At 32.2% G+C, this 22,019-nt stretch overlaps 5 protein-coding genes across 5 annotated transcripts; all 5 read left to right on the top strand.

Annotated features, from left to right (window-relative positions):
- The first annotated feature begins 2,365 nt into the window (after positions 1–2,365).
- LOC111693186 (putative glycine-rich cell wall structural protein 1) lies at positions 2,366–3,382 on the top strand. Its single transcript, XM_023457395.1, has 2 exons — positions 2,366–2,423; positions 2,876–3,382. Exons 1-2 carry the CDS (start codon positions 2,412–2,414, stop codon positions 3,317–3,319), a joined length of 456 nt encoding a protein of 151 aa, XP_023313163.1. The 5' UTR covers positions 2,366–2,411; the 3' UTR covers positions 3,320–3,382.
- Positions 3,383–7,093: 3,711 nt separating this feature from the next.
- LOC108905108 (embryogenic cell protein 40-like) lies at positions 7,094–7,716 on the top strand. The gene is made up of 2 exons (XM_018707891.1): positions 7,094–7,132; positions 7,399–7,716. The coding sequence occupies exons 1-2, from the start codon at positions 7,121–7,123 to the stop codon at positions 7,714–7,716; spliced, it is 330 nt and encodes a 109-aa protein (XP_018563407.1). The 5' UTR covers positions 7,094–7,120.
- Positions 7,717–10,502: 2,786 nt separating this feature from the next.
- LOC108905275 (spidroin-2-like) lies at positions 10,503–11,380 on the top strand. The gene is made up of 2 exons (XM_018708079.1): positions 10,503–10,560; positions 10,922–11,380. Exons 1-2 carry the CDS (start codon positions 10,549–10,551, stop codon positions 11,318–11,320), a joined length of 411 nt encoding a protein of 136 aa, XP_018563595.1. The 5' UTR covers positions 10,503–10,548; the 3' UTR covers positions 11,321–11,380.
- Positions 11,381–14,563: 3,183 nt separating this feature from the next.
- Positions 14,564–15,391, top strand: LOC108905285 (collagen alpha-2(I) chain-like). Its single transcript, XM_018708090.1, has 2 exons — positions 14,564–14,614; positions 14,946–15,391. Exons 1-2 carry the CDS (start codon positions 14,603–14,605, stop codon positions 15,327–15,329), a joined length of 396 nt encoding a protein of 131 aa, XP_018563606.1. The 5' UTR covers positions 14,564–14,602; the 3' UTR covers positions 15,330–15,391.
- A 3,342-nt stretch (positions 15,392–18,733) lies between these two features.
- On the top strand, positions 18,734–20,652 carry LOC108905321 (collagen alpha-1(I) chain-like). Its single transcript, XM_018708135.1, has 2 exons — positions 18,734–18,810; positions 20,196–20,652. Exons 1-2 carry the CDS (start codon positions 18,799–18,801, stop codon positions 20,589–20,591), a joined length of 408 nt encoding a protein of 135 aa, XP_018563651.1. The 5' UTR covers positions 18,734–18,798; the 3' UTR covers positions 20,592–20,652.
- The last annotated feature ends 1,367 nt before the right edge of the window (positions 20,653–22,019 follow it).

Raw genomic sequence — 22,019 nt, 5'->3', positions numbered from 1 at the left:
TTTCCAGAAAAAAATTTTCTATAGTCCGAAAAAGTAACTATGTAACAGCATCAAGAAGGTCTTGCAAAACCACTTTTCTCTCAAATATGGGACATGACTAATATTATTTTATGGTGTTCCTCTAATTTACCACATACAGTTATCGGCATTAATGGTAGGTTTTAATAAAAAAATGGATTGTCTTTTTTATAAGTAAAAGACCCTTTTGTTTTTTTTACAATCAGTCACTGTTGAAACAGTGCCAAGTTTGTTACGATATTTTTCAATATTGCAACAGTAAGTGAATTACCTTTTTTACAAAAATAACTGAAACTAGATAATGAGAGTCTCCTAGAGAACTTCCAATGTCAATAGAGTTATTAGTACATTTTCCACTATTCTGGAGCCTCTAGTGACGTTTAGTGAATATTAAAGCATAATGAACTGTACAATTAAGGTAAGCCTCAGCGTACTGATGACGAGCGTCAAGTCCATTGCCATAGATAAAATTCTAACATCTCATTATTCAAATGGATTTATTTATATATTTATACAAACACTAAAGTATTTCAAAAAAGTACATGTAGCATATTATAAGGTAATGTCAATTTTTCAAATTCAGAATAGCATTGTAGCTTGAAAACGATAAAACAAAAAAATGCCACCCCATATATCTTTAAAATCACAAAACAACTCTGACAACCATCAAAAACGCTACAGCCAACCCAATTAATTTGGTCAAGCAATTTGAAATATATAAAAACACATTATTTTAAAAAAAAATTTCACGGCTTATATCTCGAAAATGAATGTTTCCGAACATATGTTCTTATAATTTTGTATTACTTTTTAAAATGATTTTCAATTTTTTTTTACACATCTTTTTAATGCTTCGTATATTCATTATACACAGACTGTCTCTGTAAAATAACGTAAAGTAAAAGTCAGATAAAAAGAGAAAAAATACTAGAACATATGGCTTTTTATTAGTCTGTTTTTTTAAAATGATTTTTGTATCTCGAAAGCGAAACGTTTCTAAACATATAACTTTGTTCCTATTTTTTCGATTTTCTTTCGCTTTTAAACTCTTTTAAGTACACATTTTTTAACACCCTCNTAAAACAATATACAGGGTGTCGCCCTTCTTTATCTTTTGGTCGATTTCAAAAATTTTTATTTTGGAATGTGGGCTAAAAAAACTCTATCTAAGTGTGATATTGCTGTTTTTTATTAAAGCAATACACGGCCAAATAGTGCTCGTCTGAAGATGTATCGAATTTGATGAAACTTGGTGATAAGATATTTTAAGGGATGAGAATACGTAATCTCTTTTTTGGAAGAAAAATCGCTAATATCAATTAGCTGTTTTGACGTCAAAAAACGCGTCCTAGTTGGCTGTATATTACTTTCGTGAAAACAGCAGCATTACAGTTAGGTAGAGTTTTTTTATCCTACATTCTAAAACAAAATTTTTGAAATAGGTCAAAAAATAAAGAAAGCTACAGGCTTGTATCACATTTAAGCGCGACACCCTGTATATTCTTTTAAACCATAATACTTTGAATTTTAAAAACAGGGATATTTATAATATACATGTGTATATGTTTGTTTATTTTGATAACATTTGTGTATACATGAAAATAAAAAAATTATTGGCGTGGAAACTTTGAATTTTCCGAGCAGAGCAAAGTATAAACTTCTCCGTATTTTTATAAATATCACATTGCATTAAAAATTGCGTTTGTAGCAAGAAATTTTTGTGATTTTTTTGTGAAAACAAAGATTTTCCAACTATTTTTTATTTATTTAATTGTGTGTTTAATTTTAAACTAAAAAAGTAACTACAAATTGACTTGTTTTAGTTATAAAATATATTTTTTATTTGGAAAACAATTACACATCACACAGATTTATAGAATTTTCAAAGCATCCAAATTCTGGAGTTAATATCTCTTCCCAATATTACCACAACTGTTCGAATTGTATACAGTCAGTCAGTTTTTATTTTCACTTAATTTTAAAAACTTTAATACTACGTATTTCACAAATTGATCGGTTTAAAACTTAAGTTGTTAGAAGATTTTTTTCTTTCCTTAAAAAAATTTAAAAGTTACATGTTTTATTATTAGAACTCGAGTACCACCCTGTATAGAAAATCGAAGTAAACAACTAAAAGCTGAAGAAAGCAATACCATTCCTTTTCTCTATGAGTATATTTATTAAATTAAAAATCTACATTCGAGGAAAAAAATGTTAACAATTTATTAAATTATGAAAGAAATCCTTTCTACGAGAATATTATTTCACCAAAAATCTATATTTAATTGTTACTAATTCTGAAGGTCTAACGACTGCCTATATATAGATAAGTGGAGCGTACAAAACTGTATCAGTTCCCTCCAGAGCTCTAAGGAACCAACAAAATAAACAAAATGAACGCCTTGGTAAGTAATAAAGAATTCATAGCACACAAACATTTCAACTTGCTTCTTAAGAGTTTATAAATATACCAATTGTCATTGTATCGGTCATAAACAAATTAAATATAAATTGGTTTATCAATATCACAGTTGCGACTACTTTTACTATACAAAAACAAGTTTTGCACTCCAATATATTTTAATATACCTACGTACAATCTTTTTCTATACTTTATATGTCAGAGGTTATCATTCTAAAACATTGTAAACGTGGAATTAACGATCTGTGACCACATAAGATTTGCTACGAGTTAAAAATGTAATCTATTCACCTTTATTGTTACCTTGCAAAATATTTGTCTTTGTATCTTAACCACAGATCAGTCATTTAGTTCGAAAAGTGTTTTCAACCTCAACATAAAATTGCTTTCTTTATTTATACAAATTTCAGTATTAATATCGCCATAATTCCTCAGATCCTTGCCGCTTTCACCATCTTGGCTGCCGCCGCCACCGCCTCTGGCTCTATCCACGGTCTAGGTCTTGGCCTCGGCCACGCCGCAGGACATGTCGCTGTAGTAAACCCCCACGCCCTTAGCCCAGTTGGACCTTCTGGAATCGTCACCGGACATGGAGCTTCTGGACCATCCGGCGTGGTGACTGGAGCTGGTGCCGCTGGACCTTCTGGAATCGTTACTGGAGCTGGACCAATCGGACCCACTGGACCAGCTGGACACGGTCACGGATACGGCTATGGACACGGTTTGGTGGCTGCTCCTCTCGCAGCTGCCCCATGGGCTGCTGCTGGACTTGGACATGGTGCATGGGGTCTTGGTGGTCATGGACTAGGTTTGGGAGGTCATGGACTCGCTTTGGGAGGACATGGACTCGCCTTGGGCGCTCATGGGCATGGTTGGTAAATGTTGGAGAAGCTTGAACCTGTATAGTATTATAATTTAAATAAAAAACAGTATCTTTCTATACTTTCATTTTTTATTTTACTTCGTGGCCTCCTATTAATTAAAATAAAGGTAAAATTAAACCAAAAGCAGCCTAACTTTTTAAAAATGTAACTAATTCAGGATTAACAGAGAGAAAAATTTTCTACTATAAAAGAAATTCTCTTCTACAGGGTGTCCCAGAATAACGTGTACAACGGAAGGCCACAGATTGATGCAAAAATTCTAAATAAAATCCACACTCAGTCTACTGGGTAGAATAACAGGGCCAATAATAATGCTATCCTAAACAAGACCAAACTGAAACCTACAAAATCAGAGCTTACTAGCACTTGTTAAGTAATGTAACATGAGCGGCAAGATAATGTATACATTTAAAAAATATTTTGTTGTACCCAAACCGCTCATTTAATCAAAATTCTACAAGGGTCTACCAAATGGTATCACCTATCAAATAAAAAATTGTTGTCATTATTGCCGAAAGAGGAAAAGTTATATGAACGGATATTCTCACCATACATCAATTTTGTCAGTTTTAAAAAACACTCTGTATAACACCAAAATATGTATATTGAAAGCAAAAAAGTCCACACCCCAAAAATAATCAAATTCGAATAATACGTTTTCGAGTTATTTACAAAATTCAAAAAATTTTCGCGTTAGCGGCCAAACGAAGCAATTTTGGATTAGGTGAATTAGCCTATTTTGAATCCACGAATCTGTGGTCTTCCGCTGTACACGTTATTCTGGGACACCCTGTATACAGAGTGTTAATGATGGCGTATTCTACCGATGAAAATAATCAAGTTTTGCCAAAAATTTGTATAGAGCAAAAGTTGATTATTTTCATCGGTAGAATACGTCATTAAAGTTTAGCAAAACTTATCATTAACACCCCGTATGTATAGATAGAATATAATTCGATGTTTTTTCTTCGCTTTTTCACTTCAACGTTTCGAAAAATTATAGTAATGTTTTCTGTTTTGTTAAAATTTGATAATTTAAATTTGCTTGTTTTTTATCTGCTTCCATAACTAAAGATATCATATGTTGTTTATTCTATTGTCGTTCTTCTCAGTAATTTGATACCCATATTTCATCATCAGCAAAATAGTATCTTTCTCTCTTAATTTTCTTTTAATGGTGTGGCAGAACCACACTTATGACCGTTTTCCCAAGAGTTTTCTAAAATTTTCCAAATATTGAAGTTATAGTATTTTCAACCTTTACATCGTTGGAATACTGTAGTCTTTAATGTTGTACGATGTGCGCAATGCTCTCTCTCTCTCAACGAAGCCCCAGGCGATTCCGAATACTGAAATCCGATGTTAGTATTTACGTTTTTGCGATAGTGTTTACATTAGTTTTTCAAATATCAAAAATGGTTTATCCGTATAGCAATTCGGGAGTCGATGGATATCTTATTAATTTATGGTGAAGCAGGACATTTGTGTTATGGCGAAGCATTTGTGTTATGGTGAAGCAAGACAACATTTGTGTTAGTTCGTAGAAACTGGGTAAGACGAGCCCATTCACCTTATTTTTTCTGATACTGCAAGAGTATATAGCCTTCCTATGGTGTATATAATTTTTCTTTGTTATCTTACATAATTAGTTCTACTTTTAGTATTCTTAAAAACTCTGTCAACAATATTCACAGGATACTGACTATTTATGAGCATATTTTTGATAAATTTCCATTCATTTTGAAAAATTTCATCGTTACGACATTTAATCACAACTTTCTTTACATAAATTTTACTTATTGAAAAATGTTACAGTATCTAAGTAAATACTTATTCTTAAATAAATAACTAAATAACAATACTTTCCGGAAATATTTACCATGAACTACTGTTGCAGCCAATTCCTATGCAGATTCCACATTTAATTATTAAAATAGTGCAGGAAATATGGGACATGACTATTATTATTTTATGGTTTTGCTCTAAATTACCACAAACAGATTTCGCCATTAATGGTAGGCTTTAATAAAAAACGGATTGCCTATTTTTATAAGTAAAAGACCCTTTAGTTTTTTTGCAATCAATCACAGTTGAAAAAGTGATAATGTTGTGGTTACGAAATTTTTCTGTATGTGATTGCAACCGTAACTGAACTACCTTTATTTTTTATCAGAAATTACTAAAACCACATAATGACTTTCCCTTTCAGTAATTTTGAATACAGATCTTCCAGTGTCAATAGAGTTATAGTATATTTTCCACTATTCTGGAGCCTCTGGTGAAGTCTAGTGAATATTAAAACAAAAGGAACTGTACGATTAAGGTACAGACGACGAGCGTCAAGTCCATTGCCATAGGCACGTCCACACATAAAACGATTCTGTATTGGTGTACAATATTATTATTTATATATTATTAAACAATTTACAACACATGCAAACGATAATCAAAGTGCACCTAACATTTAACACTAATTATGAATTTATTTTAAAAGAGAGTTTACAGAATCTAAAACCACGCTAACTTGTGTGGAATTGAATGTAGCGATCATGGACAAAATAAAACATCTCAATACTCAAATGGATTTATTTTTATACAAACACTGAGGTATTAAAAAAAAGTGCCTGTAGCATATTATAGGTTTATGTCAATTATGAAGAAAATTAAGAATAGACTGACAACCATCAAAAACAGTCAACCCAATTGATTTGGTCTATCCGTTTGAAAGATATAAAAACATATTATTTTTACACAAATTTCCACACCTTATATCTTGAAAATGGAATGTTTCCGAACATATGTTCATATAATTTTTTTATTACTTTCTAAAATGATTTTTAATTTTTTTTACTCGCCTTTTTGTATATTCATTATACAGAGACTGTCTCTGTAAAATAACATAAAGTAAAAGTCAGGTAATTCTTTTGAGAAAAGTACTAGAACATATGGCTTTTTATTAGTCTGTTTTTAAAATGATTTTATGTATCTCGAAAGCGAAACTTTTCTAGACGTATATAATTTTTTTCTAATTTCTTCGATTTTCTTTCGCTTTTAAAATCTTATAAGCATACATTCTTTTAACACTCTGTATACAAGAATAGTAAAAATTCTTCCATAGAAATTTTCAGAGTATTTTTTAAAAGACCATCTTGGCTGCCGCCGCCACCGCCTCTGGCTNTTCATTATACACAGACTGTCTCTGTAAAATAACGTAAAGTAAAAGTCAGATAAAAAGAGAAAAAATACTAGAACATATGGCTTTTTATTAGTCTGTTTTTTTAAAATGATTTTTGTATCTCGAAAGCGAAACGTTTCTAAACATATAACTTTGTTCCTATTTTTTCGATTTTCTTTCGCTTTTAAACTCTTTTAAGTACACATTTTTTAACACCCTCTATACAGGAATAGTAAAAATACTTCCATAGAAATATTAAGAGTATAACATTTTTTTAAATACTAAACTACAAACACCCCTTATCTATGTATCTCGAAAACGAGGATACACTTTGCTATTTTTGACACATTGTTTTGCACACTGTATAGAACACATTTTTCATACAAGTGACAATTTCTTCGATTCAAACAACGTGCTGACGTAATGCTACAAAAGTTTACATATCCCCAAATACCCTCTCCAAGATAGTATCATTTTACCAAAAATACATACTTGACTGATGCGGATAACTGCGAAGGTCTCGTATTTGTTACTTCATTTGCCTATATATAGTCCAGTCAGCCGTCCAAAATCGTATCAGTTCTCTGTAAACCGATCCAAAGAACCAACAAAATCAACAACATGAACGCATTGGTAAGAAAAAAAGTCGTACAACACGAAAATTTTCATATCAGTAAATTTGACAAATTCAAACTAATAATTATATTAGTAGTTGAGAAAGTTAAATAATCATTATTAATATTATGAATACTGAGAAAACAACTAAAAAAATGATGCCCACACAACTTTCTCTATTAATTTTTTCAGATTCACAAAGCGACACATTTCTCGACGTTCCGGGAAAAATATCTCTCTCTTTTTCAGAAAAAAATCCGAAACTATGTTTATTTTGCCTACAGGTCGCCGCCACTTTCGCCTTCTTGGCCGTCTCCGCATCCGCCGCTCCCTCAGGTCATGGCCTCGTCTGGGGAGGAATCAACCCCCACGCCCTTAGCCCAGTCGGACCTTCTGGAGTAGTCACCGGACACGGAGCTTCTGGACCATCCGGCGTGGTGACCGGAGCTGGCGCCGCTGGACCTTCTGGAATCGTCACCGGTGCCCTTAGCCCAGTCGGACCTTCTGGAGTAGTCACCGGACACGGAGCTTCTGGACCATCCGGCGTGGTGGTCTTGGTGGTCATGGACTCGCGTTGGGTGCCCATGGTTGGTAGTTTATAGAGAACAGAGAACTTTTGTACAGTATTTTTAATATATAAAAATTTAAATACATATTTTTTTTCTTACGCCTCCCTAAGCGCTCTTACGGAAATAAGCGAAAAATTTTGAAACTCTTCTAAATTCTTCGGAATGCCTAGAAAAGTTTATATATAAACAACTTTATGATACTACAAAATATGTAAACATACATTGGAATAAAGCGAAATACTTCAAATCAACTTTACGGTGCTATGAAATATGTAAAAGCTACAACGTTGGAACGCATAATACTAGTTCCAGTTTCAAAGTGCATCAGTACACCAAACTTCATGGTATCAGTTCAGAATCCTACATACATCTAAATACTGTAAGATATGTCGTCAAACGGATTCAGGAAGCATTGAAATGAATCAAAATGGACTTATAAGAGAACAAAGTAGTTTCAAGTAGCTTCAGAATGCATACATTTTATTATTCAAATTTTATATGTATGTGGTTACGATGAAGGACTATACCGTATCAAATTTGAAGTTTGTATATCCAATGGTTCTTGAATCATTCACAAGAAACTATATCTTTCATTGTTTTAGGGATCATAGAACTCTTAGAAATTGTTTCATGACAAAGTGTTATAATTATTTTTTATTGCTCTTTATATTTAAAATTGTTTCTCATTAATATCAGCCGACATAGAGAGTCTGACTCAAATTTGATATATGTGAACGAGAATTTCTGGTTATCTGCCTATTTCACATAAAAAATGCCTCTTGTCAATTTCTCTTAAAATTGCTAGATTTAGAACGAAAAACAAGATTCCATCTGCTACTCCGAAATAGAAAGAAGTTTCATATATCATATTCATGCATCTGGGAAACGCAAGAGTTAAAAACTATTTCATATGAACTTTTTTGTTTCTTTAAGGAGATGAATCGATTGTTACAAAATATCTTTCTTGCTCTGCATAAGCTCATTCAGCAAAAGGTAATATTATTTCAGATCAGTGAGGTTGACATTTTTTGTATGAAGTCGCTGAATGTTTCAGAAATGCAGTCTATTTCCTTAAAATAGCCGTAGACAGGGAAAAGTTTACAAATTGAGGGCATCACATATTCCCTAGTATACCACCATTACCGTCAATAAAATGTTTGAAGATGATTTTCATTGCTTCTTTTTCCAATACCAAACGTGTACCAAATTTGAATTCTTCAAGTCCTCTGTGAAAAAGAAAATATGATACAGAAAATAGATTAAAATACCTTGAACATATATCAAAATAACATCAGATTACGTCAATTATCGGGGGGTGGGGCTAATATAATTCACTTTGGCTTTGGAGCATTGATCTGGAGGAATATTTCTAGAAATTGCAGGTACTCAAAGTTTTTCCAACAATTTATTTTATTTTTTAAGGACACTAACAATAAGTAAGTATGTGAGTACATAGATCTTGTGTATTTTTTATGCTTAATCCGAATTAGCAGCCCAAAAACCGATCTACCAAGACATTTCTTAGTAAAACGCAAAAATGTCCCCTAAAGTAGGGTGAAATAGTAAGAATAAGGTTATAATGAAAAGCAACAATTTTAAAATAATATTTTGAGCATCAGAAAGAAATGTATGCAAATTAAATCCACACCCACCCCTACAAGGGGGTTAATTGCAAGCCTAAGATCAAATAACGAATGTTGTGCAAAACAATTTATATTTATTTTATTCCACCAAATATATGAATGTAGGTTGGTAGACAACATTCCAAAAAAATATAATATAACTTATCCCTCAGAGGGTTGGAAACCACTTACAAACCGGTCCGACTTACCCCTTTAAGTCACACATTTTTCTATTAAATATTTCTGCCTGAATTTTGCTACGCAGGTTTTTGGGTTCGCTGATTACGAATCTGAAGTCACAATACGAAAATTCCTGAATAAAAGATGGCGGATCCAATATAGCGGATGCAAAAATCGAAAAAGCATTCAAAATTTGAAGATTATGGCTGAAACTTGTTCCTCGGTGGTTTTCAAAGCCGCCAATCACGAATATAAGGTTTTAATTCGGTTTTTTTTTGTGGGACTGTGTAATTAGAATTTTTAGACATTGGGGACGTATATCTATCGCAATTCTGATGTATTTTGTTGTCTTCTGAAACCGTTTTGATTCATTTTAATGCTTTCTAAAAGTGTTTAGATGTCATTGGACATATTTTGATCTCTTCCCAATATTGCAGAATCAAAATCAGGCAGAATATACATGACGTCCTAATTTTTTCCTACTGTTAATAAATTTACCGTACTTCAATTTGAATCTAATACTAGTTATTATTTTTTTTTAAATCAGCATAAATAATTTTGATAAACGTGTAATAGAACCATTGCTCAGTGTATCTTTGTTAAATGAAAAAGATCGATTGTGCTTTTTTTTTCATTTGCGTTTTACCTACGCTGTGTTATTGGTACAAAATGGCCAATGTAAAATTACGAATTTAAACATTATTTTATTACTTTTTACTGAAACGATGTTACTAAAAAATAGGTAGACATTGTAAACTATTATGCTTATACGTAATAATACATAAAAAATTATTTGGCAGAAACAAAGACAAAATTGCCTAATATATTTTTCAAACACGGAAATACGAAAAATATCACTCTGTCCAATGTTCTGCAGGATGACGTAATTATATTAAAGTTTGCGTACCCCTGAAACACATTTCGGAAGAATATCATTTCACCTAAACATGTTACGAACAATTACGAAGGTCTAACAGTTACCACCAATATATAAATCATTTCAACCAACGAAACTGCATCAGTTCGCTGTACACCGACCTAAAGCAACAAACAAATCGACAACATGAATGCTTTGGTAAGACAAAATGTTGTACACAAATCTTCAAGCACAATACAACACTTTGTGGCTGTTCCTGTTTGTATAAGTCAGAATTTATTACAGTAAAACTAGAGCAAAAAAAAATTATTATTTTGTTTACTCACTCAAAGTAATATTGTTTTCAATATACAAAGTTAGATCCTAATCTTTAACATTCCTTTCGTTGTCTAAATTTAATACACAGGATGATGTTAAAAAAATGTGAGTTGTGTAGAATTACTTTTATTAAATATAACATTATTTAAAAATTTTTATAGTTAACGCCTCTACATTATCTGCATGATCGACCTTTAAACATTTTCAAACAATATGTTAACAAAGTTTATTTTTCTTCCAGATCGCAATCACCTTCGCCTTCTTGGCCGTCTCCGCATCCGCCGCTCCCTCAGGTCATGGCCTCGTCTGGGGAGGAATCAACCCCCACGCCCTTAGCCCAATCGGACCTTCTGGAATCGTCACCGGACACGGAGCTTCTGGACCATCCGGCGTGGTGACCGGAGCTGGCGCCGCTGGACCTTCTGGAATCGTCACTGGTGCTGGACCTATCGGACCCACTGGACCAGCTGGACACGGTGTTGTAGCTGCTGCTCCTCTCATTGCTGCCGCCCCCGTTGTTCACGGTGCTTCATGGGCCGCTGCCGCTCCATGGGCTGCCGCTGCTCCAGTAGCCGCTCTTGGACATGGTGCTTGGGGTCTTGGTGGTCATGGACTCGGTTTGGGTGCTCATGGTTGGTGAATGGTCGAGAACTGAGAACTTTTGTACAGTAATTTAAATATATGAAAATTTCCTACACAATTTTTTGCTTTTCTTTGTCCCTTTCAGAAAAATTACGTAAAGTTTACAAAAAGATTAAGAAATGTTTGAAACGCCCCAAAGTGCATTGGAAATTATTTTGAAACCTTGTCACAATCGTTTGAAACACCTGGAAATACCTCAAAATTGACTAAATGATGAAAAATATCTTAAAAACTTTGAAATTATATAAATGCTACTACTAAATACCTCGAAAAACCATAAAATAGCTTTAGGATATTCCGAAATGTATAAAAACACGAAATAAAACGAAATAATAAATAAAAGTTTTAAAAAATTAGTGTCGGTTCGCGAAAATTAAATTATTTTGATAATGGAGCGTGAGAGCTATACTGTTTTTTTTTTGGAACAATTAATTGCTAGGCCCACATAGAGAACTTTCCTGATGAACAAATTTCGAATAAATCTTGAGATATAAAAAATTAAAATAGGGATGGCTTACCCTGGAATCTGCACATATTTAAGAATATTTTTTTCATAATAAACCGATAGAAACAGGTACACAATACATCAAACTACATCGATTCGAATTTAACCTGCAAGAAACTTCAAAATTATATATTAACATAGCTTAAGAAATCATTGAATTGACTCAAAACTTAGTTTAAACTAACAAAAACCTCAAAATAACCGAAAATATTTCAAAACACTTCTAAACCCCAATGACCAAAGCTGAAAGGTCAATGAACATCATTAAAATTAATTGACTTTGACTTCCGACCATTCACCTTTGGCCCCGGGATCATTAACCTTTCACCTTCCGTCGATGAACTTTGACCTGTTGAAATACATGGTGATTCATTTAACAATGGGAAAAATGCTTACATGGCCAATCCAGCTATTTGGAAAAACTGCATTTAAATATGCACGCACTGGCCGAGAAAAATGCGGTGGAGCTCCGTCGTGTCTCCTCTTAAATAATGGAACTTCTTCAAGACGTGGAAGCTTGGCCACCCAGAAGTCCGGACTTCAATCCTCTTGATTTTTCTATTTGGTCTCGAATGAAAGATATAGTGTACAAATAATCTGTTGGTTCGCGTGAAGAGTTGTGGCAAAGAATACAAATCGCTTCCAACGAAGTCAGACGCAATCCCAATGTTGTTTCAAACTCGAAGATCTCTCAGGAAACGTTGTGTAAAATGTGTAAATGTCAACGGAGGATTCTTCGAACAATTACTTTAAATCATTATTACGTATTTCATTTGTTTTATTGTTGTAATAACATAAGGAAACTGTTTGTTTCGCTTTTAATTTCTCGTATTATCAAAACGTAGCATTCGTTAAATCGATTTTTCTCGAAAACGGATCCAGATACTGAATGATACAAGAGTACATAATTAATGGAAAAGTGATTGCTCTTTCAGGTTTTGAATCAAGCTTCATATTAGACATACAAGGTAAAAAGTTATTAACTAAATTTTCGGTAAAACTGGTCGTAAGTGGCGCCCTCTATGAGCAACGCTGTGCAACACGCATCTTATTTATCGCTTAAAAAAATTGTTTCACAAATTTTCAAGTTCCTAACCTATATATTTTTAGGATAATAGCAAAAAAACGATTTAAAATTTTAACTTTCAACACCCTGTATTTCCGAAACTATCAACTTTCGGATAAAGCATGTTTGCGCCAATGGTCATCATTTCACGTGTAGTATCTACAGCTTTCGGTTTTCCCATTATTAATTAATCACTCTGTATTTCCACAATTTGAAGGTAGGTATTCAAAATTTTTCCAACTGTTCCAATATATTTTGAAGTTTAAGGGGTATTTCTATGTTTTTTATTTTTATTTCTCACACTATTTTGATGTATTTTTCCGTTTTTTAATATATTTTTAATTAAAGTATTTTTATCTATTTTAATGTACTATTTTACAGCTGATTTAAATAAATTTGATTAATTTTGAAGCTACCTTGACAAATTTTGTTGCATTGTGTAACCATTTTCATCCAGTTTAGTACTTTTTGATGCTATCTCAGCATATGGACATATTTTATAGCAACTGAAGATCTGAAGTAAAATTAATGAATTAACGGTGCTTTCTTCCCAGAATTATAAAAGTTGAATTAAGTAGAATATACAGAGCTTCCCAGTTGTCTCGTAAGGTTATCAACTTCATGCTTTTAAATGGGAAGGTACAATTTTTAGATTATTTCTACAAAAGGAAACATATTATATGTTACCCTACAACGTATTTACGAGGCCTACATTTCTTATTAATTTCAGCTAAAACAAGATCTGGTTTTTCATTTCCTTCATGTAAATTCTTAAAAAACATTTTTCAATTTGAATCTAATACAAGTTACTCTATTATTTTTTAAGTTTCCGATAAGTATGTAACGAAAAACTATGTACTTATTTTTTTAAAGATTTTTGAGGTATTTTTATCTATCTACTATTTCACAGCTTATTTAAAAAATTATCGCTGTTTTCTTATAAGAACTATAGAAGGTAGGTACAATATACAGGGCGTACCTATTTTCTCGTACCGTAACCAAGTTCATGTTTTTTAATAAAAAAACTTCTATTTTTATTACATTTTTACAATATTCCTGAAAAAGGAACGATACTCATGAAGTGAACATTCATAATAAACTTGAGTTAAAATAAAAAGGCACATATCCATGGTTCTGTCTACAAATTCTTGAAAAATATTTATCAATATATGATCCTAATACTAGTTAAAATAGAAAAAATGCGGAAGCAATTTTGACTTGCTTTGATTTTGAGTATAGCACTAGTTATAAAAGTTTGATTCAATTTTTTTCTTAATCTGTTTTATTCTCTTTTATTTGGCACAAAAATTTAATTGCAACAACTAAAGCTTCTTACTGGTTCAAAACCGTGTCAGTAAATAGCATGTAGACATTGCAAATTATTATCCGTATACACGTAATAATAGGTACATAAAAAAAATAATTTAGTGAAACAAAACTTCCTAATATATTTTTCAAACACGGAAATAGGAAAAATTTCACTCCGCCTAATGTTCAGCAACATGACGTAATTATATCAAAATTTACATACCCCTGAAACACTTTTTGGAAGAATCATTTCACCAAAATACATATATGTCATAACAATATACTTAATTATTAATAACTGCGAAGGTCTAACAGTTGCACCTATATATAAATCATTTCAACGAACCAACCTGCATCAGTTCGCTGTATACCTGACCTGAGTAACCAACAAAACAGAAAACATGAACGGTTTGGTAAGACAAAAAAATATATACAGTACAATTCTTGGTATAGGTACTTCCTTTTTGATAAATTAAACTTTATTGCTCTTCAACTAGATTTAAAAAAATTGTTAAATAATTTTGTTCAATGGTAAATGCATGGCAATGTTATTTTCTTGTACACACATTTAGATCCCAATCTATAACACACCTTTCGACGTCTAAATTTAATACACAAGACAATGTTAAAAATATGAGAGTTATGTAGAATTACTTTTACCAAACCCTAGTTAACGCCTCAACAATATCTGCACAATCTTCGAACATTTTTAAGAAATATTAAACAATGTCATTTTTCTTGTAGATTGCAATCACCTTCGCCTTTTTGGCCGTCTCTGCATCCGCCACTCCTTCAGGTCATGGCCTTCTCTGGGGAGGCGTCAACCCCCACGCCCTTAGCCCAGTTGGACCTTCTGGAATCGTGACCGGACACGGAGTTTCTGGACCATCCGGCGTGGTGACCGGAGCTGGTGCCGCTGGACCTTCTGGAATCGTCACCGGTGCAGGACCCATCGGACCCACTGGACCAGCTGGACACGGTGTTGTAGGTGCCGCTCCTCTGATTGCTCATGCTGCTCCTTGGGCCGCTGCCGCTCCTTGGGCTGCTGCTGTTCCAGTAGCAGCTCTCGGACATGGCGCATGGGGTCTTGGTGGTCATGGAATCGCTTTGGGTGCTCATGGTTGGTGAATGATTCCGAACAAAGAATTTTTGTACAGCATTTTAATTTAAATATATTAAAATTTGTTGTATGTATGTTTTTTATTTCCTACAACGTTTAAATACGAATGTTAAGAAAAGTGACTTTATCGTTTAGTAAAAAAATAATAATTTTACATGATCTCCGAATCAATATACTGAAGGTATACAAAAAATCACTAAATATGAAAGCAAAAACTTTTAATTGCAATTAGTTACTTTAATTACTTTACTTACTTTACAGTCTTTAATAATTTTTAATTTTTTGTTATTAAAGAAATCGAATCCGTATTTATTTTAAATTCTCTCATGCATTTTTGAATTGATCAAATAGATTTGTGTACAATAAGAAAAATTGTAAAATAAAATTAAAAACTAAAACTACCAAAAGCAGGACGAATTCAGAAACCAAAAAAAAAACAGAGAAGTTATTAGAAGTTACAACAGGTTTTCAAAATGAACCCCAGCTGTCCTTATACATTTTTCTTATCGAATTGTTAAATGTGTTGTTGATTTTCGTATAGTCAAAGAATTGATTACTTGTAAAAAATTCGATAAAAGTGTGACAAAAGTCACACATAGGTTTCCAGATACATTAAAAAAAATAGCAGAGAAGGTGATTTTTTTTAAAGACTCTTCTAATTAATTTTTTTGGGACCGGTTCTGGAATTTGTGAATGTTTGTCAGTCGAATATCAGCCAGCAGTACATAGTTTCTCAAAAAAATTTAAAAACAAACCTTTCAAATGTTGTATCGAAAAGAATTTTTGACCTAAATCTGCAAATGACCCTGTATATTAATAGAGAAAGGGATTACATACTTTTTAATGGACATTTGATCTTCCCCTTAATGTAGAAGTATGTAAAATTCTTCGTGACACCCTGTATATTTACATAGTGGTCTGATGGAAATACCACACCCTGTTTTCCCCCCTTATCGTACAGGATATAGGAATAATAGGCCAATCAACAGAGCATTAAGTCACTGATTTTGTGACAAAATACTAGTAACAAACGGACTGTGCCATCATATAAAAGACAGTCTGTAAAATATACGTATACAGGGTGTCCCGAACATAATGAGACACAGAGCAAGAGTAGATTCCTTACATCAAAATAGCTATAGACCAAGATAAGTTTGGCTTAATCGCATTATTTTGATGTAAGGAATCTACCCTTGCTCTGTGTCCCATTAATTTCGGGACACCCTGTATATGCTTATATGTTTCCTATTCCAATTTACCATTAATTAATTTTTTATAAACATTTTTGTGCAAAAAACGCATTTTTTTAGTTTTTTGCTTTTAAACCTAAACTAACGAAGCAATCTGAATGCTATAATGGCCTGGCCTCCTCGATCTCCCGATCTAACGCCTCTGGATTTTTTCCTGTGGGACACTCAAACAATTGGTGTAGTGGGACACCACTGCGTTTTTTTTAATTTTGTATTTTTTCGGATAAAACATTAAAATGAAACTTTCCTGTTTTTTGAATGACTTTCGTATCGCACTTTGTTGTAGAGAAAAAAAAAATAGAAATCATGGCCCTTTTTATTAAAAATAAAACATAAATTCGTTTATTATTCTTTTTCTCGTAAACGGTTCATTTTATCGACAATAAACAAGAGTACCTTTTTTTTAGTCTAAGGTTGAAGCTACCCAGAATTATTATTTTAAAGTCTATCATACAGGGTGTTAAAAATTTAGGCATTAAGTTGTAAAGCTTAGCTCACCCCTAAAAACTAAAAAAGCTAAATATGTCTCAAGAACGCTATTTTAAGACGTTCTTACTAGTGTCCATCACATAAAATTTTTATTAAATTATATTAAGTACTTTAAAAGTTATTTAAGAAAAAACGATTTCCAGCTGCGTCCGTCAGGGGCACATATCTCCTGTACGAAAAAATTTTATAGGAACTTATCATCTTATTTTTTCGTGTTCTATCTGCGCCCGAGAGATTTTCCACATTTTCCCGGACATCCTGTATATACAGACTGACTTTTATATTTACTACTAGTATTTTCGTCACAAACAAAACCTCTAATGATTGGCCTATAAAAGCTATGTGAAATATATTTAAGTTTCTACTTACCTTATTGTCAGAGCAATCGAGTACTATTTTCTATCATTGCGCGTTTGATTTTTTGTCATACTTTTCTCAACTTTTGAAAATTTGGTAACACAATTTCTTAATCGGTTTTTATATATATTATTTGAGTAATGAAAACGATTGTAATTAAGAAGTTTCATATTTCCAGCTCAGACAAATCACATAAATTCATTATAAAAAATGGGCAACTAAAAAAATTACATTTTCTAAGAATATATTTCACAAGAATAGCTGGTTCATCATCGATTAAATATTTATGTCACTTCAGAGACTTATTTTTAGTACAGGGTGTTTTGAAAACAGATGACATAAATTTAGGAACCGATAGAACATCAAAAAATTGGATTTCGTTTTTCTATAAACCAGGAGCCTATCGGCTTTTATTTTTAAAATACAGAGAGACAAAACACTGTATAACGGATATATTTAAAGTAAATGAGGGAACAGATACGTATTTCTATCCCAAGTCATAATACAAACTGATTGATTGCTACTTGGTTTACAGAACTTATAGTAAATATTTTCAGTATTTATATTCATCCTTCATCTCTTGTCATCTACTTTGTTGCCAATATTTAGTTAACCCTCTAGTATTCCTCAATGGAACAGTTACATTCCCTGTATTACAATATTATTCTATACTACTTTGTTAAGGAAAACAAATGAAACTGTCAGTATCAAATTATTCCGAAAAACAGTTTGCTCAAGCGTTGTTTTGTATGATATATGTTACCTTATTTTCTAACATATTGTTCCTACTATCCTACTAATGGACACTATGAACTAGAAACATTATTTATTTTAAAACAAACAGAAATATTCAGATTCCAAAACAATTTTTTTATATCAGATAACAAGTTTGTGTCATTTTATCTTGTGTTGCATTGTTACAGCAGAAGTTTTGAAAGCTCTAGCAAAAAATGTCACATTTTCGCGAAAAAAATAATTGTTTTCAAAAAACTTGTAGTATTACAATATGTGAACCACTGAGACAAATTTTCCTAATAAATTTAAATACACATCTTACTGTGGATGTAAAACATATGCTGTCCTAAAACATAGAAAAGCCTTTGTCACGAACACACCATTTTTTTAAACATTCAACCAAAAAAAAATGTGTGTGAACAGTTGTTTCCTTTTGTCAATACACTGTTGACGCAGTGATGTAACGTTCAAAAAATTTACATACTCCCAGTACCATTTTCAGGAGTGTACCTACATTTCACCAAAATTTATATGCTCAGATTTGACGAGATATGAAGGTCCATTGCATTGTATCTGACTATATATAGCTCAGTTCGTGTTCAAAACTGTATCAGTTCACTGTGCAATCTAAGGAACTAACAACAAAATGAACGCTTTGGTAAGACAAAAAACATATAAATACTATAAAATATTATGCAGAATCTGATCTATATGAATTCTTTTTTACATCACTCAACAAGTACCTCAATAATATGTTAATTCTTTTTTTAATTAAGACGAAATTCATTTTAATTATTGTATATGCTTTCAGTTGACATCATTATTTGTGTACTTTTTTATATTTTTAATAAATCTAAGGGTTAGGAGTACCTAACACTTTCTATATTTGGATGTAATGGATTGTAGTTAAAAATATAAAAATTCTTTCAAACTAGGTACCTGGAAATTTTTAAATGGTTCTAAAAAATAGTAGGCTAGAAATCCTAAATATTTACCCTTTCTTCTTTATAAGGAAACCTGTTGTTTTTATTTCGGTTTGGATTAAATAATTGTTAGCAAATTTTTTAAAAGAAAATAAAGTTGTAAGTACAAATTCTTAAAAAAAAATTGTATAAAAATAAAATGTTTGATTACCTAGATAAACAATTAAGTAATATCTACAACCTTGTATATCTCTACAACTCAAATTATTTGGGTCTCTATAAATATATTACTACAAACATTTAAAATGATCTATAAAATTAGTTTTTGAAAAACGATATTATTTCTTCAACAAAGCTTTCTTGTAACAAAAATTAGTTAACTAAATACTTCAAAATACTTTATTTGTCCTAGAACAAAAAAAATCATTATTATGCAGCTATTATTTATTAATTTAATTTAGTCAATTGCTTTACATATATTTATTTTTTTTAATTAATTTATTTTAGTTGAACAAGTTTTAAAACTCATAGCAATCAATTTATTTGTTCTAAAATTGCAAAAACTAGGTTCCTAATAATGCTGTGGTTCAGCTTTATTGCAAATCATTTTTCCATGAATTATCGAATAATATCAATGCTGAATTAGAAACTTCGACCACCTTCAAACATGTGTACATTTTCGACAGTATGTGGAATAATCATACAATTTTTAATAAACTTGGTGCCCGAAGTAGGACATCTTCGATATAATATAATATGAAATTCGTCTGAAACAACAAATTTCCTCTGAGTATATCAAGACTTTTATTGATAGCCACATAACCTTTACTTATCTTCTCTTCTATATCATTCTTCCATTTTGATACATTTAGATTTCCTGTTTCACCAAATTTCACAACATTTTGAAATAGTTTTATGAAAAATATTGTTTGATGCAGAGAATAACTCTCCATTCTTAATGACAAAATCAATAGGTACTTCGCAACATAAAAATAAATAAAACAATTATTTCGTTACTTAGCGCTCGAAATATTTAACAGTTCACTTATATTTATTTTTGAAAAAAAGATACAATTTTATGATATGGGGTTAAAAAAAAATAACCAAAACAATGTTTCAGATCGCCGCCACCTTCGCCATCCTGGCCGTCTCCGCATCCGCCGCTCCTTCAGGTCACGGACTCATCTGGGGAGGAGTCAACCCCCACGCTCTTAGCCCAGTTGGACCCTCCGGAATCGTCACCGGATACGGAGCTTCCGGACCATCCGGCACGGTGACCGGAGCTGGTGCCGCTGGACCATCTGGAATCGTCACTGGTGCGGGTCCCATTGGACCCACCGGACCAGCTGGACATGGACTCGTCGCTGCTCACGCCGCCCCTCTTGCCGCCTCATGGGGTGCCGCTCCATGGGGTGCCGCCCCATGGGCTGCTGCCGCTCCCTTGACCGGTCTTGGACATGGTGCTTGGGGTGGTCTCGGAGGTCACGGACTCGCTTTGGGAGGTCATGGATGGTAAACGATTAGGAATGATGAACTTATTGTACAGTATTCTTATTTAAATATATGAAAATATCTTACATTGACTTTTATTTCATGATTTTCTTTAAACAGATGTGCAATATAACTCAGAAATATAAAGAAGCTTAACGTAAGGATAATTTCTACAATACGTGAATAATACAAAATCCAAAAAAAACTGAAAAATTGCAACACATTTTGCACCGCAGGTGATCAAGAAATTATTATATTTAGTTATTTTTAAACTAGGTAATTTTTTAATAGACGAAATAATGATTTCAAGCAATAGTAAATAAGTTTTTATGTGAAAAACTGTTTCATTAGAATTTTCCAGGAAGAAAAGTCTTTGATATGTTTCCTATTGCTCTAAATGTTTTTTAGACTACATAAAGCGGATCTCTTTTAGAGGTCAATCTGACAAATATCAGCGTGTCAATGAATATGATTTTATACAAAGTGAAATGCATACCATGCAGAAATTAAAAATATTGCAGCACAAACAAATCTGTTTCTTTCCAGGTGATATAAATTATAAAGACTGGTTTTCTGACTTTGTCTTCTCACTTCCCACAATAGAAGTTTAAATTTCTTTTTCAGAATCACTTTATTTATTCACTATTTTAGCTGTATTGTCAGTATTTCAATTCCATATACAGGATCTACGAAAAATAGAGTCACATTAAACTAAAGTGAACTTTTTGAAAAAAAATTACATTGTATATGAAACTTAAACATCATACATCCTCTCTTTTAGTGTACTTAATGACAAATATGGGGTTTGTGTTTGTGTTAAAATGAAGTAATAAGTAATGTAAGTGAACGAAAGTTCACAATTTAGAATGCATTGGTCTTTTCCAACATCCTACAATGAATTGTCTGCTAACAGTTCTGAAGAAGATCAATAAAAAAACTTGCTTCAGATAAGTAATCATGAAAAACTAATGGGTTTTTGTTAGTGCATTAAAATTATAGTTTTATCACAGACAAAATAGCTTATAGGGAATCATTATACCATTCGAAAGAGACCAAAATTGTTCATCAGGTTGCGCAAAAATATACAGGGTGTTCCATTAAAAAAAATAAGTTAAGATGGTTTAAAGTTGACTAAATTCGGCATTACATTACTACCACCCTGTATGAAATTAAGTCATTTTGAAATTATAGCAGCGAAGCTTAGAGTTTTAGTTATGTCCCCTATAAATTTTATAGCTCTAACTTTATTATTGTAAAATACACATCTTTTTAAGTTAAGCAATGATTTTTTAATTTTTCTTGAAAAAAATTAAATATATCAAAAACGGTTAACTTTTAGAATAGGAAACCTTTATGAAAGTTCACCTAAAAATTGACATAGAATCCAAAATTAAAATAATATACAGGGTGTTCCATTTAAAATAACGAAGATGACGTCATATGCATATTATGG

The sequence above is a fragment of the Anoplophora glabripennis genome, unplaced genomic scaffold (assembly GCF_000390285.2).
Source record: "Anoplophora glabripennis isolate ALB-LARVAE unplaced genomic scaffold, Agla_2.0 scaffold15, whole genome shotgun sequence".
Taxonomy (NCBI): Eukaryota; Metazoa; Arthropoda; class Insecta; order Coleoptera; family Cerambycidae; genus Anoplophora; species Anoplophora glabripennis.
This window is presented reverse-complemented; position numbering and strand designations above follow the sequence as displayed.